Source organism: Sinocyclocheilus grahami, unplaced genomic scaffold (genome assembly GCF_001515645.1).
Source record: "Sinocyclocheilus grahami isolate Dianchi unplaced genomic scaffold, SAMN03320097.WGS_v1.1 scaffold102.1, whole genome shotgun sequence".
Classification (NCBI taxonomy): Eukaryota; Metazoa; Chordata; class Actinopteri; order Cypriniformes; family Cyprinidae; genus Sinocyclocheilus; species Sinocyclocheilus grahami.
The window spans coordinates 410,553-424,701 of NW_015505281.1; the positions used below are offsets into that span (position 1 = coordinate 410,553).

At 38.2% G+C, this 14,149-nt stretch overlaps 2 protein-coding genes and 1 pseudogene across 2 annotated transcripts in view; all 3 read right to left on the reverse strand.

The window, feature by feature from the left end:
- Nucleotides 1-478: 478 nt before the first annotated feature.
- LOC107588376 (protocadherin beta-15-like) lies at nt 479-2,076 on the reverse strand. Its single transcript, XM_016276450.1, has 2 exons — nt 608-2,076; nt 479-514 (listed from the first exon to the last, which is right to left on the reverse strand). Exons 1-2 carry the CDS (start codon nt 1,940-1,942, stop codon nt 479-481), a joined length of 1,371 nt encoding a protein of 456 aa, XP_016131936.1. The 5' UTR covers nt 1,943-2,076.
- A 3,207-nt stretch (nt 2,077-5,283) lies between these two features.
- Nucleotides 5,284-10,789, reverse strand: LOC107588377 (protocadherin beta-16-like; annotated as a pseudogene).
- A 98-nt stretch (nt 10,790-10,887) lies between these two features.
- The window catches only part of LOC107588378 (protocadherin gamma-A10-like), a 5,768-nt gene continuing 2,506 nt past the window's right edge, over nt 10,888-14,149 (reverse strand). The window contains exons 3-4 of the mRNA XM_016276452.1: nt 12,009-12,454; nt 10,888-10,920 (exon numbers count right to left, since the gene is read on the reverse strand). Of these exons, the coding sequence (XP_016131938.1) occupies nt 10,888-10,920; nt 12,009-12,454 (479 nt within the window). The remainder of the gene's footprint in view (nt 10,921-12,008; nt 12,455-14,149) is intronic.

The following is a 14,149-nucleotide window of genomic DNA, read 5'->3' on the forward strand; positions in this document are numbered from 1 at the left end:
ACAGATTTTCTCACTGATTTACTGAAAAATCAGAAAGAACCACCGAAATTAAGCGGACACTCAAATTAACATGCAAAGTTTAAATAAGTTCCACGATAGAAAAGTTTTAAAAACTCTCTAAATGATCTGCAAATTACGTTAGTCCGTTTGAAAACAAGGCATTAATCACAAATGGAAAAAGTTTTCACCAAAAAAAATCTAGTAACATTCTACATATACATCCCTTTTATAAAGAAACATGAACCTAACCTCTATGAACGCCGCTCATTTTGGAGGAAAAAAAAAGCTTACAGGCAAGCTAAAAAAAAAGTAAAGTAAATATATGAGAAAATCGCAAGAACAGTAAAACAACCGATAATAAAATTAATTTTTTTTTCTCCACATCAGATCGTTAAAGGTCATTGAAAACGAGAAAACACAAAAATTATTTTCAAATGCATTAAAAAAAACAAATAAATAAAAGGGGCAAATTCTTCTTTTAAGACTTGCGATACGTGACATTTTTAAGAGCCTGCTGCAAATCAAAGCGGTAAACTTTGAACACAAATACACTTCATATGGAAGCCCAGACCATTAACTAAACGATAAAACACTTTGTTAGCCCTACCTGAAACGGATCGTTCATTTCCGCATCGAGTCCTTCAAGATCATCCACAGAGGACTGAGTCTTTTTCAGAGTCAGGTCAGCAGTCAGTGTGCCCTCATTATAAGATCTGACGAACTTGAAGTCACTAGTGCGCGAGCCCGTGGTCAGGTATGCGTCATAATTGTAAGTGCTGCGGAGAGTTCCCGCGCCCTCCACCTCTGCGTAATTTGGAGGAAGATACGCGCTGGGAATGGCTACAGCTCCATCAAACAACAGTCTGACATTAATGATGCCAACCTCTGTACCGGGTAACACATTCTCAGGAATGGATATTTTAACATATTTACTCATTATTTTAGGGGCATTATCATTGACGTCAATAACATCAATTAATACAGAACAATGATTGGCTAATCCTTGACCATCCTTGGCCTGGATTTGCAGTTCAATTGAACTCTCCTCCTCATAATCAATGAGCCCTGTTAATTTAATTTCTCCAGACAACGAGTCGAGAGAAAATGTATCCATAAGGCGTTCTAATAAATGACCAAATTCATATGTCACTTCTCCATTTTGTCCCTCGTCTGCATCAGTAGCGCTCACTATCATCACTACAGTATCTAGAGGAGAATTTTCAGGCAGACTGACTTTATAGACGGCCTGACTAAAGACTGGAGCATTATCATTAGCATCCAGCACAGAGACGTGTATGGCTACAGTACCTGATCTCGGTGGAGTCCCGCCGTCCACCGCAGTGAGAATTAATGCTACCTCTTTCTGCTGCTCACGATCTAACTCTTTATTCAGCACGAGCTCGCCATATTTTCTTCCATTTTCACGCGTTAGTACACTAAGAAGAAAGTGTTCATTGTCTTGTATCACATATGATTGCACCGAATTCATACCAATATCCGCATCGTAGGCCTCATCTAATAAGTAACGAGATCCTTTTTCTGCAGACTCCCTTATTTCGAATTTGATCACACTTTGTTTGAATTGTGGTGAATTATCATTTATGTCCTGAATATTGAGAATAAATCGTTGCAGCTCTAAAGGATTTTCCAGCACGAGCTCCTGTTTAATAACACATGAAGCTTTCTTTCCACAAATCTGCTCTCTGTCGATTCTCTCCTCTACAATCAGTTCTCCGGTATTTAGATTAATATCACTGAATCGTTGTCGGTTATCTCCATTATCAATTCGTGCCTCTCGACTTGACAGTTTGTCCATATCGAGCCCGAGATCCTTTGCTATATTTCCAATCACAGATCCGCGTTTCATCTCTTCCGGAAAAGAATAGCTCACGTCTCCATAAGCGGTGTGCGCCATCAGCACAACAAAGAAAAATCCAACCATTTCAGCAACAACACAAAATGTTTAGATATCTACGTGGAAAGGAAGACAAAAGTAACCACCTTATCCACGTGAATAGGGAATGAAAAAACTGAATCTAGTTCGTGGTCGATACAAGAGAATTATAGATGAGGCACCGCTCACCATCGACGACTTTCTACAGCGAGCTGAGATGTCAGTCCTGTATATGACATCATGAACAGGGTGGAGAGAAACAGTAATATGAAGTCAACGGTTGCACTGGTGAACAGCGACACTAAGAGTTCGATTTTGAAACTGCAAAAACTTTCATAGGTCTGATATTAAATGTCTAAACTTGGATTTAACATTTATCGTGCACATTAAATAACTTGGCCGTTATCCACGTGAATAGGGAATGAAAAAACTGAATCTAGTTCGTGGTCGATACAAGAGAATTATAGATGAGGCACCGCTCACCATCGACGACTTTCTACAGCGAGCTGAGATGTCAGTCCTGTATATGACATCATGAACAGGGTGGAGAGAAACAGTAATATGAAGGTCAACGGTTGCACTGGTGAACAGCGACACTAAGAGTTCGATTTTGAAACTGCAAAAACTTTCATAGGTCTGATATTAAATGTCTAAACTTGGATTTAACATTTATCGTGCACATTAAATAACTTGGCCTGGCACAACCAAATATTTACGTAGAATGTGAAAAAAACGAGTCCAGTTTTCTAGGGCATATATTTAATAATAATAATAATAATAATAATAATTAATAAATAAAAAATAAACACGACTATATATGCAGGCCTACATAGGGCATATAAAGAAAAACTTCAACAGCAACAGACAACTCCCTCTACAGCATCATAAAGACAATATAGAAATATGCCATCATATACTAAAATGTCTAATTCAATGAAGTGACGATTAAAAAAAAAGAATATACTGTAGAACACGAGAGGAACACAACAAACGTAATGTTTACGGACCTTTCCACATAACGTGTTTTCTAAGATCATTATTAATAGCAAACGTAAACGTATATATTACTTATTAAATTACGTAATTCGTAATTCCATATGTTCAACTTAATCGGATTGGTGTCTGTTGTCTTAATCTCTTTTTACTAAAATTACACAAAATGAACAAGATCAATACATTCAGATCATTCTCCTGTACTGTTCATTTGCGTTCAAGTATTGGCAAAAAAAAGTAATATTTACAAAGAAATTCTTCGTGGCTTGTAAACAAACTGAATTAATCCTACACGTCAGTCAATAAGTTTGCATTTATTAAAAGTTATCTTCATGAATACATTCAGCTGAAGTCGAGGTATAACATCCTAAACTCTAAATCATAAAATCCAGTTCGCAATATTGGATCCTGCAGTAGTTTTTACAAATAGATAGCAAACATGTTATTAACACATGAGATATGTGAAATTGTGCTCCATGATTACCATCCTCTCTTTTCTCAAAATCTTTCAATGGCAGGTTCAAATCTGCGCCAGCAGATTGTGTAACATGTGCGTAAGTTGCATAATGACAATAACAGTTAGATATTACACAGTCAGGTGTTTGACCCTCAAATCAGATGATCTATGACCAAAACAAGTGTTTATATTTGTCGTGGGCAATCATTTATTAACAGTTCATTACCTGCAAGCAGCAAATTATCAGAATACACAAGTTTAATAAAACGCCTGCATTATTTGGAGACATTGTGAAACGGAAGAGGACGTCGCCTAAATTATTAACTCAAATACATTTCTAAAGAAGATACCATTTAAACCTTAAAACAACGCACTGAAAAGAAAGCTTAATTCAAACTGCAAATATCGAACTGCAATGTCCAACCAGGTCAGTGAATTCTTTAAGTGTACGTGCCAGTATCTCAATTCCCCGAAGGGTGGGAGATAAACACGACCACAAAAGTTATATTATTCTCTCACACACACACACACACACACACACACAAGTAGTAGTGGGTTCGAGATAAGAGCAAAAGAAAAAAGCAGCACAAAATAATAATGATAATAGTAATTAATAAAATAAATAAAATAAATAAAAATCTCAGACAACAAAAGGTAAATGCTAATGCAGTACCATGGAAAGCAGCAGTTTGGAGAGAGAGAGAGAGAGAGAGAGACTGAGACTATCCTGTGACAGTAATATCCATCCTTTTAGCTGGATATGAATAAGAAAGATTACCGAAATCGGTATTTGAATCTCTTTATAAGCTAATTTCACAAATGCAACACATCGATAAAAGAATCGCAAAGCAATAAACAAACATACAAATAAACCACGGATTGAAATACAAACTACAGAATCGCCATGTAAACCCAAATTGATGTTAGACACAATGTTGAATGAACTTAAAGGAACACTCCACTATTTTTGAAAATAGGCTCATTTTCCAACTCCCCTAGAGTTAAACAGTTGAGTTTTAGCATTTTCGAATCCATTCAGCTGATCTCCGGGTCTGGCGGTAGCACTTTTAGCTGTAGCTTAGCACAGATCATTGAATCTGATTAGACTGTTAGCATCTCGCTCAAAAATGACCAAAGAGTTTTGATATTTTTCCTATTTAAAACTTGACTCTTCTGTAGTTTCATCGTGTACTAAGACCGACGGAAAATGAAAAGTTGTGATTTTCTAGGCCGATATGGCTAGGAACTATACTCTCATTCCGGCATAATAATCAAGGAACTTTGCTGCCGTACCATGGGTGCAGCAGGCACAATAATATTACGCAGCGCCTGAAAATAGTCCCCAGCTAGGTAACTTCCAATAAGCCTATTTTCAGGCGCTGCGTAATATTATTGTGCCTGCTGCACCCATGGTACAGCAGCAAAGTTCCTTGATTTCCTTGAAAGAGAGTATAGTTCCAAGCCATACCGGCATAGAAAATCACAACTTTTAATTTTCCGTTGGTCTTAGTACACGATGTAACTACAGAAGAGTCAAGTTTTAAATAGGAAAAATAGAGAAACTCTTTGGTCATTTTTGAGTGAGATGCTAACGGTCTAATCAGATTCAATGATCTATGCTAAGCTACAGCTAAAAGTGGTACTGCCAGACCCGGAGATCGGCTGAATGGATTCAAAAACGGTAAAACTAAACTGTTTAACTCTAGGGGAGTTGGAAAATGAGCCTATTTTCAAAAATAGTGGAGTGCTCCTTTAACGTTGAATCAATAGAATGAGACAGATTTCGCAGTAATTTCCAAAAGACCACCACCACTAACATCTTTAAACTCTAAATCAAAAAAAATCATAAAACAACGAATTCCTGATAGCATGCCACATTACTGAAAATTAGCAGGGAAAATAATCAAAATTACATACACAAAAAAGGAAACTATACATTTCAAAAGCCAGACTGACCCTCAAATATGCCCTTACAAAGGAACTACATGAATTTCACGTGCAATCACAAGTTAAAATCACATGTGAAATGTGTGATACACGTTTCATGTGTTTTTCATGTATTTCGCATGTGATTTTGTGTGCAGTGGTCTTTTTAAGACTACAGCCTGTTTCAATACAAGCAAACAGCTTACAACATAAAAATCTAACTTGTTAACCAAGGCCCTTAAATTATTTATACAAAAGAGTATGAGTATATATATATATATATATATATGGCCAGGATGATGATGATGAAGGTCAGGAAGAAAGTGGAAACGGACACCAGCGCGATGATCAAATAAAACGTCAGTTTGGAGCTGCTCTCGTCGCGAGACATGTCTTTCAGTTCTGGAACTTCAGCCAAGTTATCTGATATTAGTAAATATAATGCGCACGTGGCTGAGAGAGAGGGCTGTCCGTTATCTCTCACGGACACAATGAGGTTCTGTTTCATGCTGTCAGATTCAGAAATGTCCCGCTGCGTCCTGATCTCTCCGCTGTGGACACCGATAGTGAAAAGTCCCGGATCTGTCGCTTTAATAATGTGATACGAGAGCCACGCGTTCTGGCCAGAATCCGAGTCCACGGCGATCACCTTGGAGACCAGGGAGCGTGCCTGAGCAGCTTTGGGTACCATCTCGGTCATGAAGGAGTTTCCTTCCGGAGAGGGGTATAATATCTGAGGGGAGTTGTCATTCTCATCCGTTATGAAGACACTCACGGTCACGTTACTGCTCAGAGGAGGAGAACCGTTGTCTCTGGCTAACACGAGCACTTTGAAACTTTTCAACTGTTCGTAATCAAACGACCTCACGGCATGAATGACCCCGGTGTCTCCGTTAATGGATAGGAAGGAGGACACCGGTGCGCCATTGACATCAGAGGACAACAGAGAATAAACTACAGTGCCATTCTGTCTCCAGTCCGGGTCTGTAGCTGATACTGAACAAATAGAGGAGCCCGGTTTGTTATTTTCTTGCACATGAGCTCTGTAACTCTGCTCCTGAAATACAGGTGGATTATCATTCACGTCAGCTACAGTCAGGTGAATATTCTTAGTGGAAGATAAAGGCGGAGAGCCCTCATCAGTAGCAGTAATTGTAATATTATAATCAGAGAGCAGCTCGCGGTCTAATTCACCTGTGGTCACCAGAGAATAGTAATTTTTGATTGAAGGTACGAGTTTAAAGGGGACGTTTTGCTGAATGGAGCAGCGCACCTGTCCGTTATTATCAGAGTCTCTGTCCTGCACATTAATGATGCCAACCTCTGTACCGGGTAACGCATTCTCAGGAACGGGACTGTTAAGAGAACTAACTACTATTATAGGGGTATTATCATTGGCATCAATAACGTCTATTATGACTGTACAATGACTAGCTAGCCTTTGACCATCTTTAGCTTGAATCGGAAGTTCGATTGAACTCTCCTCCTCAAAATCAATGAGTCCCTTTAATTTAATTTGTCCAGACATTGCATCAAGGGAAAATAATTGCCGGACAATTTCAGATAAATGACTAAATGCATAAGTCACTTCTCCATTTTGTCCCTCGTCTGCATCAGTAGCGCTCACTGTCACCACTACAGTATCTAGAGGAGAATTTTCAGGCAGACTGACTTTATAGACGGCCTGACTAAAGACTGGAGCATTATCATTAGCATCCAGCACAGTGACGTGTATGGCTACAGTACCTGATCTCGGTGGAGTCCCGCCGTCTACCGCAGTGAGAATGAATGTCACCTCTTTCTGCTGTTCACGATCTAACTCTTTATTCAGCACGAGCTCGCCATATTTTCTTCCATTTGCACCCGTTACTACACGAAGAAGAAAGTTTTCATTTTCTTGCAACACGTAAGACTGCACTGAATTCATGCCTATATCTGCATCGTGGACCTCATCTAATAAGTAAGGAGATCCTTTTAGTGCTGACTCCCTTATTTCGAATTCAATAACACTCTCTGTGAACTGTGGTGAATTATCATTTATGTCTTCAACATTGAGAATGAAACGATGCAGTTCTAGAGGACTTTCAAGGACAAGCTGCTGATTTATTACACATGAAGCTTTCTTTCCACAAAGCCCCTCTCTGTCGATTCTCTCCGCTACGATCAGTTCTCCAGTATTCAGATTAATGTCACAGTATCGTTTTCTGTTACCTTCAGTATCAATCCGCGCTTTTCGAGATGACAGTCTGTTCACATCGAGTCCGAGATCCTTTGCTATATTTCCAATTACAGATCCGCGTTTCATCTCCTCCGGAAAAGAATAGCTCACGTCTCCATAAACGATGTGCGCCACCAGCACGAAGAACAAAAGGCCAAACATCTCAGCAGTGACACAGACCCTTTGAAATTCTTGAAATATTAACCAGAAATGTAAACCAGTAGTACCAGGCACAAGAAAACAAGCATATAACCCAATTTAGAATAATAGACGTAGGCTAGATAGTTAATGTCGACGATTTTCTAAAAAGAGATTAGATGAAAGCCCTATATGACATCACAAGCAGGGTGGAGAGATGTGTACTGAAGACACACATTGTTTTGCAGGTAAACAGCGACACTACGAGTTAAATGATGAAACTGCATAATGTTCATATCTCTGACAGGATTGTGTGTGGGTTATAGCGAAAATCGTTTAAGCGAAACAAAAGCCGACAGCAACATTCCCTGATGAGTGGGAGATAAACACCACCACAATATTTATAATATTACCAGAATGAATGAATGAATAAGCAAGCACACTGCGAGATCGTGATCTACATCACGTAAGAAAAAGACAGTAAATGTGAATTGACAGTGCACAGACAGCAACAAGAAAACATGCTCTATGACATTTATAATCAAACTAAAAAAAAGTTTAAAAAGTTTGACATACGAAAATGCTTTTATAAGCCAATTTCACATAACTAAGTCATCGATGAAGAAGAATCACAAAACGACTTTAAACCTTTTGAATCTTAAAAAAAGACATTGTTCGCCTCCGCATTAAATCCTTCAAGATCATCCACGGCAGACTGAGTCTTTCTCAGAGTCAGGTTAGCAGTCAGCGTACCTTCATTATAATATGTGACAAAGTCGTATTGCAATTAGTCATAAGCTTATTAAAAAAGCTATTTCACGGCAGATAAAGTTCTCTTTGACAATTAGTAAACAGATAAAAGGTCAGCTACTTCTACAAAATAATTTCTATTAAGGATTCGTTAGCTATAGAGACGAAAAATCAAATACGTATAAACAACGACTCATGAAACATGATTCATTACTTACAATTGCATCTAAATATATATTATACATAGAAGAACTACTCTTTAGACTTAAAAATAAACTTCTAAATCTTTCGGAGCCTGTTGTCAGCGAAAGTAGTCTATTAAAATACTAATTTAATCTGAAAGGATCGAATATTAAAAATACAGCAACGGTTAATTCGACATGAAAAGAAGCACTCATGTTCGCGTCAAGTCCAAAAATCACAAGACCACAAATGTAAAAATTTTATAAACACACTTATTGCATAAGAAAACTTAAATTTGTGAATAAAGCTAATTCATAAACTCTTATATTATATGTCAAAACATGAATACAACACTTTGTTGAAAATAAAATGACTAGAGGGCATAGAACAACCAAACATTCTATGAGAATGTGAAAAGAGAAACAGCTCAACTACTATAAAATGTACTCTTTAATATGTAAGCCTCCAGCAAAACGTCAACAGCAACCCACACGGCCTGTACAGCACCATGGACAGCTAATAGGTCTGCAATAGAAACATTCCCTTTTTACTAAACTCCAAGTAAACTGGAATCTAAAATGAAATACGCATTTAAAGTTGTTTATAAAATTGTTTCAGATAACAGACAGCGAGAGGGATGCGAGGAAGTTAGCATTTCTAAAACCATTAGAACGCATGTTGTCAATAAAAGCAATCTATAACCCCAAAATATAAAAAAAAAAATTTGAAGAAAGACTTCGCTTGTCCTACCTGAAAGGAATTGTTCACTTCCGCCTCAAGCCCTTCAAGATCATCCACAGCGGAAGGAGTATTTTTCAGAGTCAGGTCAGCAGTCAGTGTGCCCTCATTATAAGACCTGACGAACTTGAAGTCACTAGTGCGCGAGCCCGTGGTCAGGTATGCGTCATAATTGTAAGTGCTGCGGAGAGTTCCCGCGCCCTCCACCTCTGCGTAATTTGGAGGAAGAAAACGGGGCTACGCAAAGATTTCACTCGTATCTCAGGAGCATTGTCATTAACATCTGCAAGTTCTATTACAACCTTAGCATCACTAGATAAACCAAATCCATCTTTCCCTTCAACTAGTATTTCGTAAATGGCTTCGTCCTCAAAATCAAGTGCACCTGTAACCCGAATTTCACCTGTACTTTTATTCAAGTAGAAAAGCTTTCTAGCTCTTTCAGAGATACGACTAAACTCATAAGTCACTTCTCCATTTTGTCCCTCGTCTGCATCAGTAGCGCTCACTGTCACCACTACAGTATCTAGAGGAGAATTTTCAGGCAGACTGACTTTATAGACGGTCTGACTAAAGACTGGAGCATTATCATTAGCATCCAGCACAGAGACGTGTATGGCTACAGTACCTGATCTCGGTGGAGTCCCGCCGTCTACTGCAGTGAGAATTAATGTTACCTCGTTTTGTTGCTCACGATCCAATTCCTTTTCTAGCAGTAATTCCAATTTTTTTTCTCCGTCTACATTTGAATTTATACTCAACTGAAAATTGTCATTCTTCTGTAGACTGTATCTCTGAATTGCATTCTGTCCTATATCAGCATCATGAGCCGCATTCAAACGATAGCGAGAGCCTCTAACAGCAGACTCCCTAATTTCAAATGTGATCAAATTCTTTGAGAAAACAGGCGAATTGTCATTAATATCCTGAATTTGAACTGAAACATGATGCAGCTCTAATGGATCTTCTAGCATGAATTCAAATTTTAAAACACATGAAAGCCTGTCCCCGCAAATCTCCTCTCTGTCAATTCTCTCCGCTACGGTCAGTTCTCCAGTATTCAGATTAATGTCACAGTATCGTTTTCTGTTCCTTTCAGCATCAATGCGAGCCTTACGAGATGACAGTCTGTTCACATCGAGTCCGAGATCCTTCGCTATATTTCCAATCACAGATCCGCGTTTCATCTCCTCCGGAAAAGAATAGCTCACGTCTCCATAAGCGGTGTGCGCCACCAGCACGAAGAACAAAAGACCAAACATCTCACCAGCAACACGGAACCTTTGGAATTCTTCAAATATTAACCAGAATTTGAATCCCGTACTATAATAATTTCCATGTACAAGAAAACCAGTATAAAATCCTATTTATAACAACAGATGTAGATTATATCAGGCAGGAAGTCGGTGTCAACGATTTTCTATGAAAAAAAGAGTAGCTGAAAGCCCTATGTATGACATCACAAGCAGGGAGGAGAGATGTGTACTGAAGACAAACATTGTTTTGCAGGTAAACAGCGACACTATGAGTTAAAAGAAGAAACTGCCCAATGTTCATATTTCTGCAGGGTTGCGTGTGGGTTATACAGTTTTACAGCGAAACAACAGCCGGCAGCAACACTACCTGATGAGTGGGAGATAAACACGACCACAATATTTATAATATTCAAAAAATATATATAAAATAACGAATGACAGTGCAGCACAATGGACAAAAACTGGAAAACCTGCTTTATGACAGTTCTAATCCGAGTAAAAGAGCGTTTAAAATTTGCTGACATAAACTGCTTTTATAAGCCAATTTCACAAAGAAGACACAGATGAGAAGGACGTCAAATTCCTTAAAAGCAGCAGTGTTTTGTCTCAGATTCCGTTACATACTGATGTCGCAAAAATAAAATGAGTTTGAAAGAACTATTAGACAACAGAACGAGATATATCAGATTCCTTTCTTTAAAAGATAACCAAACATCTTTAAACGTTTAGAAGCTAACAAATAGCTACACAGTATTTGGCATTTATCAAGGCATATATAATTGTCTCATTGACAATTTGTAAAACAGAAAGAAGGGGCAGTCACTTAAGCATAATTTATATTAAGGATTCCTTAACTAGCAACGAAAAAAATAAAAAATAAACTCGTGAGCCAGGATTTATGACTTTAGATTTTTTTTGTATGGTCATGTTTGAGCAATTTAAAGAGAACATATAAAACTAGCTACTTCTAAGCCTTCAAAATGAGCTTCAAAATTTTTAAGAACCTGTTGTCAGTGCAGACAGTCCATTAAAATAAACACACTAATTTAATCTGTAAGGTTAGAAAATTAAAAAAGTAAGAAAAGAAACGTTAAATCGCAAAGCACCACCCAATCTGCATCAAGTCCTTCCAAAAAAATAACAAATAACAAATGTATATGACAAGATGAACTAATGTAACCATGTCATAAAGAATACAACAGCCACAAACACGGCCTGTACAGCACCATGGACAGCTAATAGAAATATGCCCTATCTACTAACTATAGTGAACTGGGATTTAAAAAGAAATACGAAATTAAATTAGTTTATCAAATTGTTTCACAGAACAGACAACGAGATGGATGCAAGAAAGTTACCATTTCTAAAACCATTAGAAAGTATGTTGCCAATAAAAGTAACTTGCAAACCCAAAATATTAAAAAGATTAAAAAAAAAATACTTCGTTTGTCCTACCTGAAAGGAATCGCTCATTTCCGCATCAAGTCTTTCAAGATCATCCACAGAGGACTGAGTCTTTTTCAGAGTCAGGTCAGCAGTTAAACTTTTCAGCTGTTCGTAATCAAACGACCTCACGGCACGAATGACCCCGGTGTCTCCGTTAATGGATAGAAAGGAGGACACCGGTGCGCCATTGAGATCAGAGGACAACAGAGAATAAACTACAGTCCCATTCTGTCTCCAGTCCGGGTCTGTAGCTGATACTGAACAAATAGAGGAGCCCGGTTTGTTATTTTCTTGCACATGAGCTCTGTAACTCTGCTCCTGAAATACAGGTGGATTATCATTCACGTCAGCTACAGTCAGGTGAATATTCTTAGTGGAAGATAAAGGCGGAGAGCCCTCATCAGTAGCAGTAATTGTAATATTATAATCAGAGAGCAGCTCGCGGTCTAATTCACCTGTGGTCACCAGAGAATAGTAATTTTGGATTGAAGGTACGAGTTTAAATGGGACGTTTTGCTGAATAGAGCAGCGCACCTGTCCATTATTCTCAGAGTCTCTGTCCTGCACATTAATGATGCCAACCTCTGTACCGGGTAACGCATTCTCAGGAACGGGACTGGTGAGTGATTTAAGTATTGTTATAGGGGCGTTATCATTGACATCAATAACATCTATTAATACCGTGGAGTAACTGGCTAACCCCTGACCATCTTTAGCTTGAATGGGAAGTTCAAATGTACTCTCTATCTCATAATCAATCAGCCCAGTTAATTTAATCTCGCCAGATACTAAATTGATGAAAAATAATTGCTGGACCTTTTGAGGTAAATGACCAAACGCATATGTAACTTCTCCATTTTGTCCCTCGTCAGCATCAGTAGCGCTCACTGTCACCACTACAGTATCTAGAGGAGAATTTTCAGGCAGACTGACTTTATAGACGGTCTGACTAAAGACTGGAGCATTATCATTAGCATCCAGCACAGTGACGTGTATGGCTACAGTACCTGATCTCGGTGGAGTCCCGCCGTCCACCGCAGTGAGAATTAATGTTACCTCTTTCTGCTGCTCACGGTCTAACTCTTTATTCAGCACGAGTTGGCCATATTTTCTTCCATTTGCCCTGGTTAGTACATTAAGAATAAAGTGTTCATTGTTTTGAAGTGTATATGACTGCACTGCATTCCGACCAATATCCGCATCATACGCGTCTTCTAGTAAGTATGATGAACCTTTGCCTGCTGATTCTCGTATTTCGAATTTAATAACACTTTCTTTGAACTGAGGTGAATTGTCATTTATGTCCTCAATATTGAGAATGAAGTGATGCAGCTCTAAAGGATTTTCCAGTACAAACTCATTTTTAATAACGCATGAAGCTTTCTTCCCGCTAATCTCTTCTCTGTCGATTCTCTCCGCTACGATCAGTTCTCCAGTATTCAGATTAATGTCACAGTATCGTTTTCTGTTACCTTCAGTATCAATCCGCGCTTTTCGAGATGACAATCTGTTCACATCGAGTCCGAGATCCTTTGCTATATTTCCAATCACAGATCCGCGTTTCATCTCCTCCGGAACAGAATAGCTCACCTCTCCATAAGCGATGTGCGCCGTCAGCACGAAGAACAAAAGACAAAACATCTCAGCAGTAACACAGAACCTTCGGAATTCTTGAAATATTAATTAGAAATTGAATCCAGTATTACCACGCACAAGGACCATATAACCCAATTTACAACAATAGACGTAGATAATATCAAGCAGTCAAGTCGCTGTCGACGATTTTCTATAAAGAGATGGGATGAAAGCCCTATATGACATCACAAGCAGGGTGGAGAGATGTGTACTGAAGACACACATTGTTTTGCAGGTAAACAGCGACACTATGAGTTAAATGAAGAAACTACATAATGTTCATATCTCTGGCAGGATTATGTGTGGGTTATAATCCTTTAGCAATACCACAGCCGGCAGCAACATACCCTGATGAGTGAAAGATAAACACGACCACAATATTCATTATATTTCAATCAATCAATTATTCAATACATACATACATACATACATACATACATACCTATATATATATATATATATATATATATATATATATATATATATATATATATATATATATATATATATATATA

What these genes read in the sequence shown, in the direction of transcription:
- LOC107588376 (XM_016276450.1), bottom strand. Translation starts at nt 1,942, where the DNA reads ATGGTTGGATTTTTCTTTGTTGTGCTGATGGCGCACACCGCTTATGGA. An exon ending in AAATGAACGATCCGTTTCAG is followed by an intron (nt 515 to 607) that starts GTAGGGCTAACA and finishes TTTGATTTGCAG; the next exon opens with CAGGCTCTTAAAAATGTCAC.